At 43.0% G+C, this 19,647-nt stretch overlaps 1 protein-coding gene across 1 annotated transcript in view; it reads right to left on the reverse strand.

Moving 5' to 3' along the window:
- Positions 1-19,443, reverse strand: part of arhgap22a (Rho GTPase activating protein 22a) — a 55,504-nt gene extending 36,061 nt beyond the window's left edge. Inside the window, exons 1-4 of the mRNA XM_073833889.1 lie at positions 19,321-19,443; positions 9,447-9,646; positions 6,055-6,142; positions 3,957-3,959 (exon numbers count right to left, since the gene is read on the reverse strand). Coding sequence (XP_073689990.1) covers positions 3,957-3,959; positions 6,055-6,142; positions 9,447-9,646; positions 19,321-19,363 — 334 coding nt within the window. The 5' untranslated portion in view covers positions 19,364-19,443. The remainder of the gene's footprint in view (positions 1-3,956; positions 3,960-6,054; positions 6,143-9,446; positions 9,647-19,320) is intronic.
- Positions 19,444-19,647: the final 204 nt, after the last annotated feature.

The following is a 19,647-nucleotide window of genomic DNA, read 5'->3' on the forward strand; positions in this document are numbered from 1 at the left end:
TTTCATGAATGGGAAAACAAACCTCGCGTGCCAGCCCGCGCCCCAAGCGGCCGACCTCGCTCGCCTCGCCCAACATTGGCTGCTAGAAGGAGAGCCTACCGCCGCTCAGGTAGTGGAACGGGTGGTGATCGATTGTTTCCTACGCGCCCTCCCGCGATCACATCGGCAGGCTGTGGGGATGAGGAATCCCACCACCGTCCTCCAGCTAGTGGAAACGATCGAGCTGGCGGACGCTGTACAACACCGAGAAGCCGGGGACAGAGCGCCACCGTTTCCCCGGAGGGTGGTCCAGGAGTGACGCGCGCCGGAGGGTACCATGCGCACAGTCAGCAGGCCTACGGTTCCCTCGCCTTAGGATGAGCCCATGCCTACCGCCGAGGCCACCACTCCACCACGGTCCTGGCTGGCGGGCTGTATAGTGCACCAAGGCCCTCCACCGGCGGCCCCGGAAGCGGACATCACCCTCAACGGAAAACCCCTGAAGACGATCCTCGACTCCGGCAGTGCGGTCACGCTCATCCAGTCCCGACTGTGCCCGCCTCATCCCAGACAGAAGACCCTTCTACCCATAACCTATGTTCACGGCGACACACGCCAAGTACCAGCGCGTCGAGTGACCATCTCCGCAGTCAATGGCGCCTGGCCAGTAGAGGCTGGGCTGGTAAAGGACCTCCCTGTGGCCGTACTGCTGGGCAGGGACTGGCCGGTATTTGATCGCCTGCTCGCCGCCGTCACCCACCCCGCCAGCCCACGAGGGAACTGTCGACACCGTCGCCGGCCCCAAGGGCCTCGCCGCCACCCAGCCCTGCTCGCCTCGGACAGCGGGAGAGATAGTGAGTCCCCCTCCCAAAATCCTAATCTATTTTTTGATGTCTTACAACAGGCCACGCGAGGGGGCTCATTTGCCAAAGAACAGTGGGAGGACGATCGTCTTAAGCACTGTTGGACGCAAGTACAGACCATCGATGATGAAGACGTCCTCCCTCAGCCCCATCCTCTCCCGCACTTCGTTGTCCGAAAGGGCCTGCTGTACTGTGTTGCCCAGCGAAGGGGGGAGGAGAAGGAGCTCTTAGTCGTTCCATGAAGTAAGACCGAAACCGTCCTGGAGCTCGCCCATGCACATCCCACGGCAGGTCATTTAGGGGCAGCGAACACCACACAGCGGATCCGGGACCGCTTCCATTGGCCTGGCCTTGACGCAGACGTCAAGGCCTTCTGTCAAGCTTGCCCGACCTGCCAGGTTACGGCGCCCAGGACACCTCCCCCCAGCCCCCTAATTCCTCTACCCATTATTGAGGTGCCCTTCAAACGCATCGGTTTGGATCTGGTAGGGCCGTTGCCAAAGTCTGCCCGAGGACACGAACACATCCTAGTCATCGTGGACTACGTCTTCCGCTACCCAGAAGCAGTCCTCCTGAGGAAAGCCACAGCGAAAGCCATCGCCCAGGAACTGTTTCTGCTGGCTAGCCGCGTTGGGATACCATCGGAAATCCTGACCGACCAGGGAACACCGTTCATGTCCCGGTTAATGGCTGATCTCTGCAGGCTGCTGCGGGTGAAGCAGTTGAAAACAACAGTCTACCATCCGCAAACTGACGGGCTTGTGGAACTCTTCAACCAAACCCTGAAGCAGATGCTCCGGAGGGTAGCGGCGGAGGATAAGCGAGACTGGGACCTGATGGTACCATATGTACTATTCGGCATCAGGGAAGTTCCACAAGCCTCAACTGGCTTCACCCCCTTTGAGCTTCTCTTTGGCCGTCAACCTCGGGGTCTCCTGGACGTCGCCCGAGAAGCTTGGGAGCAGCAGCCTGCCCCCCACCGCACCGTTGTGGAACATGTGAAGCAAATGAGGGAGCGAATCGACTGGATCATGCCATTAGTCCGGGAACACCTCAGCAAGGCGCAGCAAGCCCAACAGCGTAATTACAACAGGGCAGCCCAGCCACGGGAGTTCCAGCCGGGAGACCGCGTCATGGTCCTGGTCTCCACATCGACGTGCAAGTGCCTCGCCTCCTGGAAGGGACCATACACTGTAACGGAAAAAATCGGTCCAGTTACTTATCGTCTCCGACAACCGGGGAGAAGACGGAGTGAACAGTTGTACCACATCAATTTACTGAAAAAAATGGATTGGGACCAGGGACCAGGTCGCTGCACTCAGTCTCACCGATCCCGTAGTTGTCGACGCTAACCCCCATCTGTTGGCTGCCCAGAAAGCCGAGCTACAGCACCTGGTCGGTCAGTTCCCGGATGTGTTCTCCTCCCGACCTGGGCAGACCAATGTCATCCAGCATGACATCAGGACACCCCCTGGAGTGATTGTTAGGCAACGGCCCTATTGAGTCCTGGAAGCTCGTCGGCAGGCCATTGAGGAGGAAGTTCAAGAAATGTTGAAGTTAGGGGTAATCGAACCATCACGCAGCCCATGGTCCAGCCCCATCGTGATGGTCCTGAAGCCGGACGGCACCCTCCGCTTCTGCAACGACTTCCGCCGCCTGAACGAGGTTTCGCAGTTTGACATAGGGTAGACAAGCTCCTGGACCGCTTGGGGAGAGCCCGGTATATCTCCACCCTGGACTTAACCAAAGGCTACTGGCAAGTGCCTCTCACTCCGGCGGCCAAGGAAAAAAACGCCTTCTCCACCCCCAAGAGACACTGGCAGTACGGGACTCTCCCCTTCGGCCTGCATGGCGCCCCCGCGACATTCCAGTGAATATTGGACATCCTGCTGCGGCCGCACCAAGCTTATGCGGCCACCTACCTGGACGACGTGATGGTGCATTCCGAGGCATGGGAGAACCACCTGGATCGTCTGCGGAGGGTGCTCTCAGAACTCTGGAGGGCTGGACTAACTGCCAACCCCCGCAAATGCCACCTAGCGATGTCAGAAGCCAAGTACCTGGGTTTCCAAGTCGGTCGGGTCTAATGCGCCCCCGGGAGAAGAAGGTCGAGGCCATTCTCACCGCTCCCAAACCGGAAACCGAGACCCAGGTACGAGCCTTTCTGGGGTTGGCAGGGTATTACTGCTGTTTTATCCCTAACTTCTCCACCTTAGCCGCCCCCCTGACAGACCTGAACAGGAAGGGGCAGCCCGAGAAGATACGGTGGACCACAGCCTCGGAAGAGGCCTTTGCTAACCTCAAGACCGCTCTTACATCCTCACCTGTGCTCCGAGCCCCGGATTTCAGCTGCCCCTTCCTGCTGCAGACGGATGCCTCCGACACCGGATTGGGAGCGGTCCTATCACAAGTCCAGGGAGGTGAGGAGCATCCGATCATTTACATTAGCAGGAAGCTGTCCCCCGCCGAGAGAAATTACGCCACCGTCCAAAGGGAAGCCCTGGCCATCAAGTGGGCAGTCCTGGAGCTGCGGTATTACCTCCTGGGCCGCAAGTTCACCCTGGTGACCGACCACGCTCCTTTACAATGGATGGCCCAGGCTAAAGAAACCAACGCCAGGGTGACTCGCTGGTTCCTCGCGCTCCAGGACTTCCACTTTGAAGTCCGCCACCATGCCGGGGCCACCAACGCCAACGCGGATGGACTCTCTCGGATTTGGACAGCTTATGCAGGTCTGTCGGGGGTCATTCCCCACCCACCCCTAATTTCACCCCTACTATCTCCCTTCGTTCCTAGGACCAGAACGACACTTGGGGGGGGGGGGGGGGGATGTGACGAGTGTCTCCGGACTCATCAGCGTCGCCCTGGCAACAGACAATCTGCACCTGCACGTCCTCATCAGCGCAGATCGGCCACCTCTGCTTCTCAATCAACAGCCTGCTTTATAAACCGGCATTCCTCTCAGCCAAGGAGTTGGATGTCTCAAGCTGGAACAAAACGGATCTAATTGTGTTCTCTGTTTCTAGAAAGCAGCGAGTGACCGATCTCACTCACTGGAGCACCCCTGGCCACCCACTTTTGTCCTTTGAAGAGCACAGCACAGACACGCCGCACCAGCTTCACGCCACGCTTCACATTCACCTCTTAAAGTATTTATTTAATAAAATCCACCCTCTGGGGCTGTTCAGTCAGCTTTCCTTGTCGTGTGATTCTTCACCCGTGACGATACATTTGTCCTCACACAGTGGGTCCAAACAGCAGGATCGACTAGTGGAGACCACCAGTGAAATTTAGGTAAAATTTTACAGAAAGGTCCTATTAGATAACGTAACTAAATGTACTAACTAATAATAATTAACAATGAGCAATATGTCTCTTTTATTTATACTTTTACTTATCTTTGTTAATATTCACGAGTTCCCACTTACATATAATTAGCTGGAGTATGTAAGCGTGTTTGGCGTGCTGTCCGGGGAAGGGCTCCGAGCTCGGGAATGGCCCGAACCTAGAGTACCCCCCCCCCCATGTATATGTGTAGAAGGAACTCGGAGTGAGGAGATGGGGTGGTGGAGGGATGCTGTTAATTAGGCTAAGTATCTGACGTGCTCCTCCCGAACTTTGTTTAATAAAACATCATTTAGTAAAAAGGATAGTTCACCCAAAAATGAAATTTACTCACTGATTTACTTACCCTCAAGCCATACTATATACTATACTTACTATATGACTTTCTTCTTTTAGACAATCTGAGTTATAATAAAAATGTCCTGCCTCTCCAAGCTTTATATTGGCAGTGAATGTCTGTTGAAATTTTGAAGTCCAGTAAAATGGATATTTTTCTTACATAAACGCATTGATTCACTTCAGAAGGCCTTTATTAACCCCCCAGAGCCGTGTTGAGCACTTTTTTATGATGGACGGAAGCACTTTATTGGACTTCAAAATTTCAACAGACATTCACTACCATTATAAAGCTTGAAAGAGCAGGAAATTTTTTGTTATAAATATGATTATATTTGTCTGAAAGAAGAAAGTCATATACACCTAGAATGGCTTGAGGGTGAGTAAATCATGGGGTAATTTTCATTTTTGTGTGAACTATCCCTTTAATAAGAATGCATTTGTTTATTGTTAATTTATGGTAGCTCAGGTCCATTAAATAATATTAACAACAAAATTAACAGTCAAAAGTTTTTGAACAGAAAGATTTTTCATGTTTTTTTTTTTTAAAAAGTCTCTTCTACTCACCAAACCTGCATTTATTTAATCCAAAATACAGCAAAAGCAGTAATATGGTGAAATAATTTTTACTGTTTAAAATCACTACTTTCTGAATATATTTCAAAATGTTATTTATTGCTGTGATCAAAGTTTCAGCATTATTACTCCAGTCTTTAGTGTCACATGATCCTTCAGAAATCATTCTATTATTATTATCATTATTATTATTATGATTATCAATATTTAAAACAGTACATTTTTTGATCCAAAGATCAGCAGATTATTATCTGAAATAAAAAGCTTTGTAATATTTTATACTATACCGAAAATTCAATTTTCCCTTCATTTTTAAAAAATCTACTAGAAAATGTATTAATCCACTACATTACATTATATTATAAGCATAACTTGTGTCAAAAGTTGAAATGAAATTAATGGAAATTTTAGATTTTGTATACATTCCCTTTTTGCCTAATAAAAGCATCACTCAGGCTGCAATGTCATACATTTATGTAGAAATAGTCTTAAATATTTATTATATATTTTATAGTTTATTTCCTTTTTTGAGCCATACATTTTTCAGTAGATTTTTTGTATTAATATTACAAGGTTTAAAGAAACAAAATCAGATTTCCAATGTGGTCTCACTGTAGGTGGTCAGCATTTTGCACATGAATGGATTTTAGTCTTCACAAATGTCCTTCATGTGTCCTCAGAGGACACCTAATGCCCTCTAGTGATTAATTCTGGTAATGAGGAAGCTGTATTTCATCAGTAACAAGATGCAAGCTCATGCTCAGAGCCTGCGAACACAGTGCCTTAGTTGTTTTCTTGCTTTGCCATTGTATTCCTCCTTGAGTGACAAGTAGGACGAAGAGTATAAGTAAGTATAAAATATAGCATGCACAGATTATGCCCTGATGGCACAAACCATTAAACGCTTTATTAAATCAGACCACAGAGCATTCAGGTAAATGTATTTATCTCCTACCTGGAACTATTTCAAAAAGATGCCGCCCAGGTTCATCAGGATTGGCTGTCAGCTCGTTGACTTGACTACCCTGCAATGGGATACATCCCTGGAGGGAAAAAGAAAGAAAAGATTGCTTTAAACAGTAAAGCAGGTCTGCAGGGCACTTTTTTAGAACAATTTGTGTTCATTCCAAAATGTTGTACATTCTTTTAAGATGTTTTATTTATTAAAGCATTGATCGAATGAACAATTTCTCTTCAGGGATAACTGGAGATTAGTGTTCCATTAGGCTATTGTAATTTGATAATTGATTTGTGGTGCTAATAAGCTTCTACAGGGGCTCACCTTCAGGGCAGATAAGGCAGTATGGGATTATAGTTGTGTGCATGGCCCAATTTTACGCTGTAATCAGCAATGCTGAGTCATGCATAATTAGACCCAACCACAGTCAAATTATAAATTATGCACTAGCCTCCTTTAACTCATCCTCCATTCTTCGCTGCCCCAGCATTAACACGGCAATGCAAGTTCTCATCGCTCAACTAAAATTCCACTCTGCCATTCAGCTGCTGTTAAATGAAATTTCAGAGGCTAAGCAATGCATTGATAAGGGTAAATGCTTATAGGGTTACCCACTCAAATGCAAGCTGGGCACATTTCTGCAGCAGAGATTGAATTTAGCTGGGATGGAGATGGGGTGGGGGTGGACAAAGAGAGCAGGAGCATTACAGGGAGTTTACAGGCTCCAGAGGAGAATAATAACAGTTGAAGGATGGATGAAGAGCCAGAGTCGGCCGTATATGCGCTGAGGAAAGTCATGCTGCATTAGGGGTCACAGGTTCAGCTGCTCTGTATCCGCTAAATGCTTTGACTTACACTACAGCCAAGCAGGAGGGCATGCTGTTTCCAAATTAGTTTGTCAGGCTAACAGCATGCTGATGTCATCCTGGTGTAATGGAGGATATAGCTGTGTTCCCAAAGCTTCGCTGACAAGGGACAATGAATCACTAGCAAATATGTGATATTTCTTTCTTTTCTTTTATATATATATACACACACACACACACACACACACACACACACGTCAAAAGAAATTTACAAAAATGATTGTTTGTCTATAGAAAGCACATTACATGTAAGTAAAGTGTATATTTTTAAGTTTTTAAATACATTTTTGGAGAATAAAATGTCAAAATTTGGTTGAAATAATGTTATATTGTCATTTAGAGTAACACAATATTTATGTAAAAATGCAAACAACATGCTTATTCTGACTTGTACATATTAAAATATATTATAAAATATTATGTGTAATAACAATTCTTACTGACAAATGGGCAAAACCAAGGATAGTGTCAAATTTTAAAAAATAATAAAATAATAGAATTGCAACTAATTAGTATTTTGGGTGAAAATAAGTCTTTTAATATGTCATTAATTGATTTTTGTTGTAAATATGCCTGACAAGATTGTTACACTGAATGACATTTTAGTGGGTGTCTTCTGTAAATTAGGGAATAAATGTATGATATTTATTTTTTTGCTATGAAAAACAAAAATGCAATCAAATTAAACAAAACTTTCTAATATTTTTTTGGAAAAACAATTATTTAAAGCAGTATTAACCCTTTTTCGTCTTTGACCCATATATATATATATATATATATATATATATATACACACACACACACACACACACACACACACACACACACACACACACACACACACACACACACACACACACACACACACAGTTGTACTTAAAGTTATTCATACTCTTGGTAAATATGATCAAAGAAGGCTGTGAAAATAAATCTGTATTGGTAATCCTTTTGATCTTTTATTTTAAAATATACAAAAATAATCTTTCATTTGAGAATAAGAATTTAAAATGTGGGGGAAATCTCATTATGAAATAAATGTTTTTCTCTAATACACATTGGCCACAATTAATCATACCCTTTTATTCAATAATTTTTGCAGCCTCCTTTTGCCAAGATAACGGCTAACAAAGCAGATTAATTTTTTAGCCTTCTTTGATCATATTTAACAAGTGTATGAATACTTTTGAGCACAACTCAACCAATGTTTTTCAAATTTGTGTTGTTAAAAAATTGTTTGTGCAAATTCTTGCATAAAGTCTCAAATGTTCATTTTATTTTAACAATATTTATAATGGATAACATTTATTATTTTTAAAAGTTTTTTATCTGGAATAAGTTTCTTATGCTCACCAAGCCTAAATTTATTGGATCAAAAATACTGTAATAGTATAAAATATTTTAAACAATTAAAAAACATTTTTTTTAATTAATGTGATTTATTCCTGGTAATTTATTCCATTTGTTCCATTAATACACTCCTCAGTATAACATTAAACCTATAATATTTGGTGTTCACCAAACATTGCTAATTGGAAAGGAAAGGAGGTGACCCATACTAGGAATTTGTGCTCTGCCCATCCAAGTGCACACACACAGTAGTGAACACACACACAGAGCAGTGGGCAGCCATTGCTGCGGCGCCCGGGGAGCAGTTGGGGGTTCGGTGCCTTGCTCAAGGGACTCACCTCAGTCATGGCATTGAGGGTGGAGATAGTGCTGTACATTCACTCCCCCCACCTACAATCCCTGCCGGACTTGAGACTCGAACCCGCAACCTCTGGGTCTGACTCTCTAACCATTAGGCCATGGCTGCCCCCATGCTTGCTTTGCTGCTTAATATGTTTCTGGAAACTGTAATACAATGTGACTACAATAATGTGATATTTAGCCCCTGGAATGCGAATTTCACCAGGGGAACCCCTGCTAAAAAATGTGTATTTTGCCCACCAGAACGAGGTTTTTACCAGGGGACCCCTTGAAACATGATTGGGCTAGTTTTGAGTAGCAATTGGGTGGGTTCTGGCAACCAGAAAAATATAAATTTCCCTAAAAAAGGTAGTTGTTAAGTGGTAATGGTTGTTGAATAATAGTTTATGTTTATAACATATGAACATACAGTGGCCCCAAACCTCAGATATCTAATGCAATGAAATTCATAACTGCCTGAATGAATGCACTGGTTCAGGTCAAGCCTAATAACCTATAGATGGTGTGTATTGAGGGGTTGAACTTGAAAATAGTAAAGTCGTTAGGTATCTCACAATCAATGCTTAAATCAGAAAGATAAATAACATTGATTTTCAGAGATAGTGTTATTGATCAGATATGAAATAAAAGGTGAAGGTCTCTTATTTTATAAACCCATTTTTGCAACATTAACTGTCACCTTGTTTAGACACAACAGGGTCAGATTTCATTTTGATTAATGTGGTTGAAAGACAACCTTATATTCCAGATAAATGATATAATAGTAAATAATCTGTCTTTATTTTTATTCTCAGGTTGTTCTGTCCACTTCTGTACCTGTGGTTTGGTTTCCTCCTCATCCTTGTAGAAGTAAAGCTGGTCAGTTCGAAGCACAAACCAGCGCAGCTGCCAGTTCTTCATGATGCTGCGCTGTTTCTTAAGCCAGCCTGCTTTCAACGCCCTGTCTTGGAGGCTGGGGGACGACGGCCTGCTGGAGCCACGGGAGAGCTCCCCCATGACCATGCTCTTAGACCTAGCTGAAAAAGTAAGAACATACACTTACATTCAAACATGATAGGTTAGATTTCATGTCACATTTACAGTACATTCCCAATCTGCTCATCTAAACCAAGTGAATTAGCCTCCACTAGCCCAGACAAGTATACACACAGAACACATAAAAATGCATAGATGTGTTCGGCAATGCAAGCAATTTGCCCACCACAGCTGAAAACAAGATGTATCATGCATGCCTTATGACAGGCTTCTCAGTGATGCAAAAGCCAAATTTTTTGGCTTATTCATGATTTTAAATTCCCCTTATGTTGACCAGAGACAACCACAAACCACAGCAAAGCAGATCAGATTGGACAGCTGTTTATGAGAGGCATGGCCAGTGTCACAAGCAGCTGCTTTATACTCGTAGACCGGAAGGGAAAAGAAAAATCAATCCTTGCTTTGCTGTGTACTGAGAGCAGCAGGATAGCAGTAAACATGAGAGTGTACTCCAAGATTTCTTCATACGGGTCACTCCTGATTTCCCTCTTTCTGTTCTTGTCCCACTGATTTTATTTGTCAAGTCATGATGGTTTTTTTTTTCTCTAGCCTCTATTAGATTGGCCTACAGTTGTTGGGACATTCCCACTATGTGTTAGCTGTAGTGCTGGTTAGACGAGACGGGAGACGGTATCCAAATAACAAATACTTTTAATATAAATCTTCAGGAGAAATCACGGGAAACATCCACACACATAGACTAAATCAATGACCGACAAAGGACTGAAAACTGGGACTTATAAAGACAAACTAATGACAAGGACAGGTGAAAGCAATAATCAGGGACAAACCAACTTCAACAGAATAACAGGGGGAGACAAAGGGAGAAACCAAAACAGCAGTGCAAGAACAAGAAACATAAGGATACATGTAACATTACTTCCCCCTCCCGCTAGGCGCGTCTCGCGCCGTGACAGTACCACCGGGGAGGGAGGGCGGGCGCCCGCTACAGGACAGGAACTTGGCGGTCTGGGAAAGCCTCCAGGGCGGATCAGGGAGCCATGGCGGATCGGGGAGTTCAGGACGCCATGGCCAGGCAGACAGTTCATGAGGCCATGGCGGGTCAGGGAGTTCTGGAAACCATGGCGGGTCAGGGAGTTCAGGAGGCCATGGCGGGTCAGGGAGTTCTGGAAACCATGGCGGGTCAGGGAGTTCAGGAGGCCATGGCCGGGTAGACAGTTCATGAGGCCATGGCGGGTCAGGGAGTTCAGGAGGCCATGGCCAGGCAGACAGTTCATGTGGCCATGGCGGATCGGGGAGTTCAGGAGGCCATGGCCGGGTAGACAGTTCATGTGGCCATGGCGGGTCGGGGAGTTCAGGAGGCCATGGCAGGGCAGACAGTTCATGAAGCCATGGCGGGTCAGGGAGTTCAGGAGGCCATGGCTAGGCAGACAGTTCATGTGGCCATGGCGGGTCAGGGAAATCAGGAGGCCATGGCCGAATAGACAGTTCTGGAGGCCATGGCGGGTCAGCCTCCATGGCCTTGGCCTCAGCATTCGGCCTGGCCCCTACGGCTGTGGACCTATGCCCCCCCCCCAAATTTTCTTGGGGAAATGTAGGGATTTAGCAGGGCCCTCTGGCAGAGTGGGCTCTGGAGGGAGCTCTGGAGGAGCGGACACTGGAGGGCGCTCTGGAGGAGCGGACACTGGAGGGCGCTCTGGAAGGCACTCTGGAAGGCTGGGCGGAACCAGCAGAGATTCAGGAGGGCTGGACGGAACCAGCGGAGGCTCAGGAAGGCTGGACAGAACCAGTGGAGGCTCAGGAGGGCTGGACAGAACCAGCGGAGGCTCAGGAGGGCTGGACGGAACCAGCGGAGACTTGGGAGACTCAGGAGAGAGGATTGGGGCCGTGAACTCCATTGGGAGCACCATGTCCATAATGTCCATGATTGCCATCTTGGCTGGAGACTCAGGTGTGGCGGCCATCTTGTGAGCCGATTCTGGACGCTCGGGCGAGACGTGACTTGGCTTTGAAGAGACTGCTGTGACTTGATTCAACTCAGGAGGTGCCGCTTTGTCTTGACTTGACTCAGAAACGCCGGCCATCTTGGCCGGGGATTCAGGCTTGATGGCCATCTTGGTCGGGAACACAGGAATGGAGGCCATCTTGGCTGGGAACTCAGGAACAGTTGCCATCTTGGCCGGGAACTCAGGAACGGAGGCCATCTTGCGTGCAGACTCTGGTGTTGCAGCCCTCTTGCGTGCAGACTCTGGCATTGCAGCCATATTGCGTGCAGACTCTAGCGTTGCAGCCATCTTGCGTGCAGACTCGGGCGTTGCAGCGGTCTTGCATACAGACTCGGGCGTTGCAGCCATCTTACGTGCAGACTCGGGCGTTGCAGCCATCTTGTGTGCAGACTCGGGCGTTGCAGCCATCTTGCGTGCAGACTCGGGCGTAGCCTGTTGTGCTGAGTGTTGGGCAGCGGTCTGCGGTACTGGGCTGAGGGAGACTATGGAGCTTTGGAGGATGTCGGGGTGTTCGGGCGTGGCAGGTGGTCTGAGCTGTTGGAGCGGTATATGGCGGTTCTTGGCTTCGGGTGAGCTGCTGCGATGTGGCGTGCTTCTGAGGGGGCTGGATGATGCATCGGACTGACATTCTCTATTTGTTCTATCTCGAAATTAGAGCAGTTTAAATAAAGAATGATATTGACCAATTCGACAAACGGGAAATCGTGAACAGAGAGATCGCAACGAATAGTATCTTTGTCCAGCCCCAACAGAAACACGATGCCGATAGAGGCGTCGGTCCAGCTCACCTGATGGTATAGCTCAATGAAATCTGCCACATACCGTTCCAACTCCCGACCGCCCTGCCTCAGACTCCACAGCCGTTCCTCAGCACTCACATTTGGGTCGGTCATTCTGTTAGCTGTAGTGCTGGTTAGACGAGACGGGAGACGGTATCCAAATAACAAATACTTTTAATATAAATCTTCAGGAGAAATCACGGGAAACATCCACACATAGACTAAATCAATGACTGACAAAGGACTGAAAACTGGGACAGACTTATAAAGACAAACTAATGACAATGACAGGTGAAAGCAATAATCAAGGAAAAAAAACCTTATACAGAATAACAGGGGGAGACAAAGGGAGAAACCAAAACAGAGCAGTGCAAGAACAAGAAACATAAGGATACATGTAACACTATGCAGTACATTTTCATGTGCTCAGATTCTTAATTTATTGGATAAAATATTAAAATTATATATTTAAAATAAAAAAATAATTTTTTAGTTGTATATGTATATGTTAAATGCTGTTTTAATGATTATTAATAATTTGAATAATTAGTTTGTCCTTTCTTTAACTGAAATGTAATATATAAATTATATCAAATTTGTAATATGATAATCAAATTTCCAGTATCACTTTCCATCCTATTAGATTTTTAAATATCACAGAACAGTAAAAGGGGAAAAAGGGGGGATTTTTACAGGAGCTGAAAAAAAATACAGTAATATTATTAAACACTTTAAATTAATTTAAAACAACTGTTTTCTTAAATGTAATTTATTCCTGTTAATTTATTCCATTAATATATTTCCTTAATACACTCTTCAGGGCAACATTAACCCTGTGAGAATTATTTTAATATTTGGTGCTCAGAAAACATTGATTATGCTTCACAAGAGAACCAACACAAGACAATTCCTCAATGACATCATCCTCCAGGATGTGGTGTTATTTTTGGTGGACAAACATCAACACAAACATTAGCACTGGCAATGTATTTCATTAAATCTGATGTTTTTGTGGTATTATTTGGTTTGTCTCACTGTAAATCATTTTGTCCTGTTACATTTTGTCCTTTTAAAGGGATAGTTCACCCAAAAATGAAAATTCTGTCATTAATTTCTCACCCTCATGTCGTTCCAAACCCATAAAACATTTGGTCATCTTCAGAACACAAATTTATATATTTTTGGTGAAATCTGAGAGCTTTCTAACCCTAAATAGACAGCAACTCAACTACCACAATCAAGGCTCAGAAAGGTAAGGAGAAGAATTTGTTGAATAAAGATGTTATTTTTGTTTTCTTTGTGCGCAGAAAGTATTCTCATATCTTCATAACATTACAGTTGAACCACTGATGTCACGTAGACTATTTTAATGATGTCCTTATTACCTTTTTGGGCCTTGAACGTGTCAGTTACAAAGCTTTCTGATTTCATCAAAAATATCCTAATTTATGTTCTGAGGATGAACAAAGGTCTTACAGGTTTGGAATGACATGAGGGTGAGTAATTAATGACCTAATTTTCATTTTTTGTTGAACTATCCCTTTGCTTTCTCGCCATTGTATAAATAATCAACTTATAATTATACATACAAATATGTTCTTTCTTTCTGTGTTACAGAGTTGAAAAGGTACTGCATTACAGCAATGACCTGACTGCTACTCAGCCTGCAAACTCTGCCACTCTGATTCAATCACTGTAAGTAATGGAAGCCTCATCAGTGTTAATGTACACCTCACAGCCTCATGGAGAGAGAAAGAATGAGAGAGCACAAATGGGAGGGGAAAAAAGCCCCCTAAAATCATCCAGCTCTTTGAACAACAGTCTCCAGGGACACAGAATGATCTTTCTCCTTATTACCCATAAACCTAGCGGCAAACTCTCAATAACACGCAGGTCGCCGACCAGGCAGAGCATTCAGCATCAGAATTTTTCTCCATTTGTCTGATTTTCTACTCCTGTGACACTTTCAGTCTAAAAATACTGGAAGTCTGACCAGGCCCATGCATATTTCATTTAGATTCATTTTTTTGGAATGACAAAAAGGCTGTTATGAGTCTGTTCCTTAAATATTCTTTCAGGGCTCTGGTGCTGAATATGAAGACTTAGAAATGATTAAGAATTAATATAAACAGTTAATCTCTGCCTGAAATGATGCTTAAAATAGGCCGTAATAAAGAGTTTCGTACAAGACATGTTTTATGAGGACACCTTGAGTATGGCATGAGGAACAGAATAATAATGAATCTTCTGTACCTCCTAGTTAGTTTATTCCTTGTGGTCTTGAATACAGCTCTATTATAACCATCTTGCAAATATTTGAAAAATAAGTATGTGACCCTGGACCACAAGACAGGTCATAAGGGTACATTTTTAAATTGAGATTTATACATCCTTTTAAAAACTGAATTATAAATAAGCATTTATCAATGGAATAAGCTTTCTATTGATGTATGGTTTGCTAGGATAGAACAATATTTGGCCGAACTATTTGAAAATCAGCAATCTGAGGGTGCAAAAAAATCTAAATATTAAGAAAATCGCCTTAAAAGTTGTTCAAATGGAGTTCTTAGCTATGCATATTACTAATCAGAAATTAAGTTTTGATATATTTACAGTAGGACATTTACAAAATATCTTCATGGAGTTCTTAGCTATGCATATTACTAATCAGAAATTAAGTTTTGATATATTTACGGTAGGACATTTACAAAATATCTTCATGGAACATGATCTTTACTTAATATCCTAATGATTTTTGGCATAAAAGAAAAATTTAGCATTTTGACCCATACAATGTATTTTTGGCTATTCCTACAAATATACCTGTGCTACTTAAGACTGGTTTTGTGGTCCAGGGTCACATATATGCAAGATCCATCATGACTCTGTGTTTTTTTTAATCTAAACTTTCAAAATGTATGTTAACAAGTAATGTAATAGTAAAGGAAAATGCAAATAAATTAAATTTAATAATTTAAACATATAAAAATGATGCTATCTAGCTATCTGTCATACTTCCCAATAACAAATTATTAGTTAAGTAACATAAGTGCAGCACAAAACTGAAAGGGGACTGTCAGTCGACCTAACGTTCTGACACTCAGAGTGAAATATCACAGCAGTCTGCAAATGAAACCTGGCAGTGTCTTTGAGCCTGCTGTGCTGGAATATGTGCTGTAGCAACTTAAAACACAGCAAACCAAATACCCTCATCAAAAGTGACACAATCCATATGCAAGATGACAAATGCAGAGCCCAGCAGACAGACAGTGTGCTTCAAATGCCCCTGTTTGCTTTATATTGCACAGCAGGGCAGAAATCAATCCACAGATAGCCTTTTACTGCTGAAGCAGACAAGCCTATTCTCTAGAAGAAAATAATCAGGAAAAACCATGCGGTTATCATCAGTTCTACGAATTCAATGATTTTGCACCTGTTTTGTACATAGAATTTCTCAATAGTAACATTGTACAATAAGGTTCAATTCATTACCATTCGTTAATGCATTAGATATTATAAAAAACAATGAAGTATATTTATGAGAACATTTATTAATATAGGTTAATGTTAATTTAACCTGGACCACAAAACTCTTAAGTAGCATGGGTATATTTGTAGCAATAGCCAAAAATACATTGTATGGATTAAAATTATAAATTTTTCTTTTTTAAGAAAAGTAAAAATCATGTTCCATAAAGATATTTTGTAAATTTCCTACCGTAAATATTTCAACATTTAATTATTGATTAGTAAAATGCATTGCTAAGAACTTCATTTGGACAACTTTAAAGGCGATTTTCACAATACTTGTATTTTTTCACCCTCAGATTCTAGATTTTCAAATCGTTGTATCTCGGCCAAAAATTGTCCTATCCTAACAAACCATACATCAATGGAAAGCTTATTCTATTGACAGGTGCTTATTAATTATTCAGTATTTTAAATGATGTATAAATCTATATTTAAAAAGTGTACCCTTATGACCTGTTTTACCTTATGATCTTGTCTAAATATCCCAAAAAACCATATATCAATAGAAAGTGTATTTATTCATCTTCCAGATCTCAATTTCACAAAAATTGACCCTTATGACTGGTTTTGTGGTCCAGGGTCACATAAGTGGAAATTAACATTAAAGCTGTCCTATTATGCTCTTTTACAAAGTCTTTACTTTGTTTTGGGGGTGCACTGGAACATGCTCTATTTTTCACATAATTTACATTATTACAATAGCTTTCTCCCCAGCCTGGCACAAATGGCTAGATTAGTTCCGGGTTTGATGAAGGCCCGCCTTCAGAAAAACATAATGTGTTGTGATTGGTTAGCAGTCCCACTGCGTTGCGATTGGCGAACAGCTTAGACGGTGTTTCAGTCCTGCCACGCCCCTTTTCAAAGCAGCAAGTTTGGTGTACAACTGTTAGCGCAAGCTAGGTTAAAGTAATTCTTACGTTTTAAATATGGACTTTTCATTATGGATTGATGCACTTAATTGGACTTGCTTTGGACTAATGGAGAAAAACACCAGTCTATGCCGTTCTAAAGCTTGGGAGTGCCAGGATAATTTTTAATATAACTCCAATTGCATTCGTCTGAAAGAAGGAAGTAATATACACCTAGAATGCATGGAGGGTGAGTAAATAATACGCTACAGTGTTGGTCCTATCGTCAGCATAAGAGATCGCCAATACATGATATTATCATTATTGTGCTAATTTATTTAATTATTTGCATGCCCGAAACCAGCTCCAGCATAAGGCTAGTGAAGCTATCTACACTGAATGATAAATATATCTCTTACCACACACTGCACACGTCTACAGCACAGTTCCGACGCGGCAACTGATGATCGTCACTCTAGTCAATGCTTGTGTTTACATCAGCTGCAGCTCTGCATGTGTTTCTATACCCCCTATACCGGCGCGGCTCCAACACGGCAACCGGAGGAGTTCGCAGCCACTTTAGTCAATGCTTGCATTTATATCAGCCGCCCTGTGGTTCGCTGAAGCATCACTGAAGCGGCAGTCCATGCTACATCACTAAATTTAGGCTAATCCCCCACCTCGTTCCTCCCCACCCACCAACGATTTGACTTTCTGTAGGCTGGATTTATTTGAATGATATTCTAATGGATCGTGTTGTGACATCATAGCATCCAGAAAACAAACACTGTAGTCCAATGGAGCTGTTCCTTGTAGTTCTTGAAAAATAACTTTTTAAAAACTAAATGTCTCCCTTTGAAGTGGACTTTGAGATTTGTAACTTTGTAGATGTTTTTTATTCTCAAGTTATAGCGCCACCAACTGGCAGCAGAAAGCGTGACATTTTTGAAATGCTTTAAACTCAGCCTCTTAATTTTACTCAATTTGCTTCAAACTTCATCACAATAATGTCAAAACACGACCGATGAGAATCTGTGAAGGGCGTTATCCATAACTTTTATCATGTTGCCATGGCAACGTGTCAAACTTTAAATTTAGATTTTTGTGTTTTTGAGCCACTTAAAATGCTTAGAATTTCATGAAACTCAACACACACATCTGTTTTAATGACAGTTAAACACTGATAAAAGCCCATAAATGGGCACTGAGCGGGCGCTCCATAGTGCCACCTTTTGACAAAAGTTGAGGGGTTACTTTCTCCTACAGTCACCAAACTCGGTACATATATTGAACTCATCAAGCCGGACAACTTTCAAATTTACACCCATTAGCTACGACCAACAGGAAGTCTATCAGCTATTTTGATTTAAATGTGGATTTTTGGAAAAATATGAATATTCATATTTACTGTATTTTATCAGTGTTTAACTGAATATTCATATTTTTATTCATTTTGATTCATTTTAATACTCTCCTCCCATAAATTTTATATCTGAAAGGGAAACTTCTACAAATGCATACTCAATAAGCTTGAAGCACAAAAATAACTGTGTCCTTGCCTTTTCAGTGCAATTTTTTCACTGCATGTCTTTAGTAAAACCTGACAGTAAATTTAATGCCAAAAGATGGTTTGCACTGGCACAAGCTATTAGTAAAACTGGCCCCTAATGCGTTAACTAATGTTAGCTAATTAAAACTTATTGTACAATGTTATCTGATCAATAAACTTACGAGATACTGTACTGTATTTAATTTACATGATAAGACCTAATAATATAGCAGGCTACTGGCTTATGCCAGCAAGGTTTTACTCATGTAGGTGAAACTGTTTGACATTCAGCTGTTATGATTTATTACACCTGCAAGTCCCTTGATTCTAAGTGTCGAAACTACGATCTATCATATGCCAAGAATAGAATGTAAAAGTAGAGTTCATGTACAGAAAAATGACATGGGAATATAATGTTTTCACTTATTTTTAACTTGTCTGTATCATTTACTGTACACTCCTAAAAATAAAGGTTCTTTATTGGCAGTGATGGTTCCGTAAAGAACCTTTGACATCATGGAACCTTTCCGTTCCATAAAAGGTTCTTAATATCAAAAAACATTCTTGTTTTTAAAGTGTTCTTCACATTAAGAAAAAATCATTCTTTACGGAACCCAAAAGTCATTCTTATGGCACTGTTGCAAAAACCACCTTTATTTTTAAAAGTGTATAAAAAATCCTTCTGGCACGATCAGCATGTGTCAGGATCGGAATCATGACTTCCTGGTTAAGGAGTGTGACACAAAGCCAAAGACCACTTACACTCATTAACCACTAATCAAGCTGAAAGATGTTACTACGCAACCGCCCAGTCTATTGGATCACTGCCATGGAGCCTCAGAGATACACAGCCCATCAGCGGACTAGCGAAGCAGGAGCCGGTACTGAGCGCAGCTAATGCAGGCAGAAGAGGGTGTTGCTACGGATGGGAACGCAGGACACTGATGCTGAGAAAACAGCCTTGAGAATGAAAGGTCTTACCTCTCCTGGACTGTCTAATCTTGGGACTTAGCATGGTGTTCATAGCTGAGCAACACTGTCCTCCATCCACATGTTGGGATCCGCACTCTACTCTCCTCCTGAGCCTCGCCCTGTTGCACCTCTTCCGCCTGCTCTGGACAGCATCTGTCTTGCTCCCTCCCCTCCTCTCCTCTCCTCTCTCTCTCTCTCTCTCTCTCTCTCTCTCTCTCTCTCTCTCTCTCTCTCTCTCTCTCCCCCCTTTCATGTCCCACTGGCCCACTGCACTGAGCGGCACGCTTCCCGGGCCCCTCCCACCCTCATCATGCAGAGGCAGCTGGAGGAGAGAGA

The sequence above is a fragment of the Garra rufa genome, chromosome 2 (assembly GCF_049309525.1).
Source record: "Garra rufa chromosome 2, GarRuf1.0, whole genome shotgun sequence".
Lineage (NCBI taxonomy): Eukaryota > Metazoa > Chordata > Actinopteri > Cypriniformes > Cyprinidae > Garra > Garra rufa.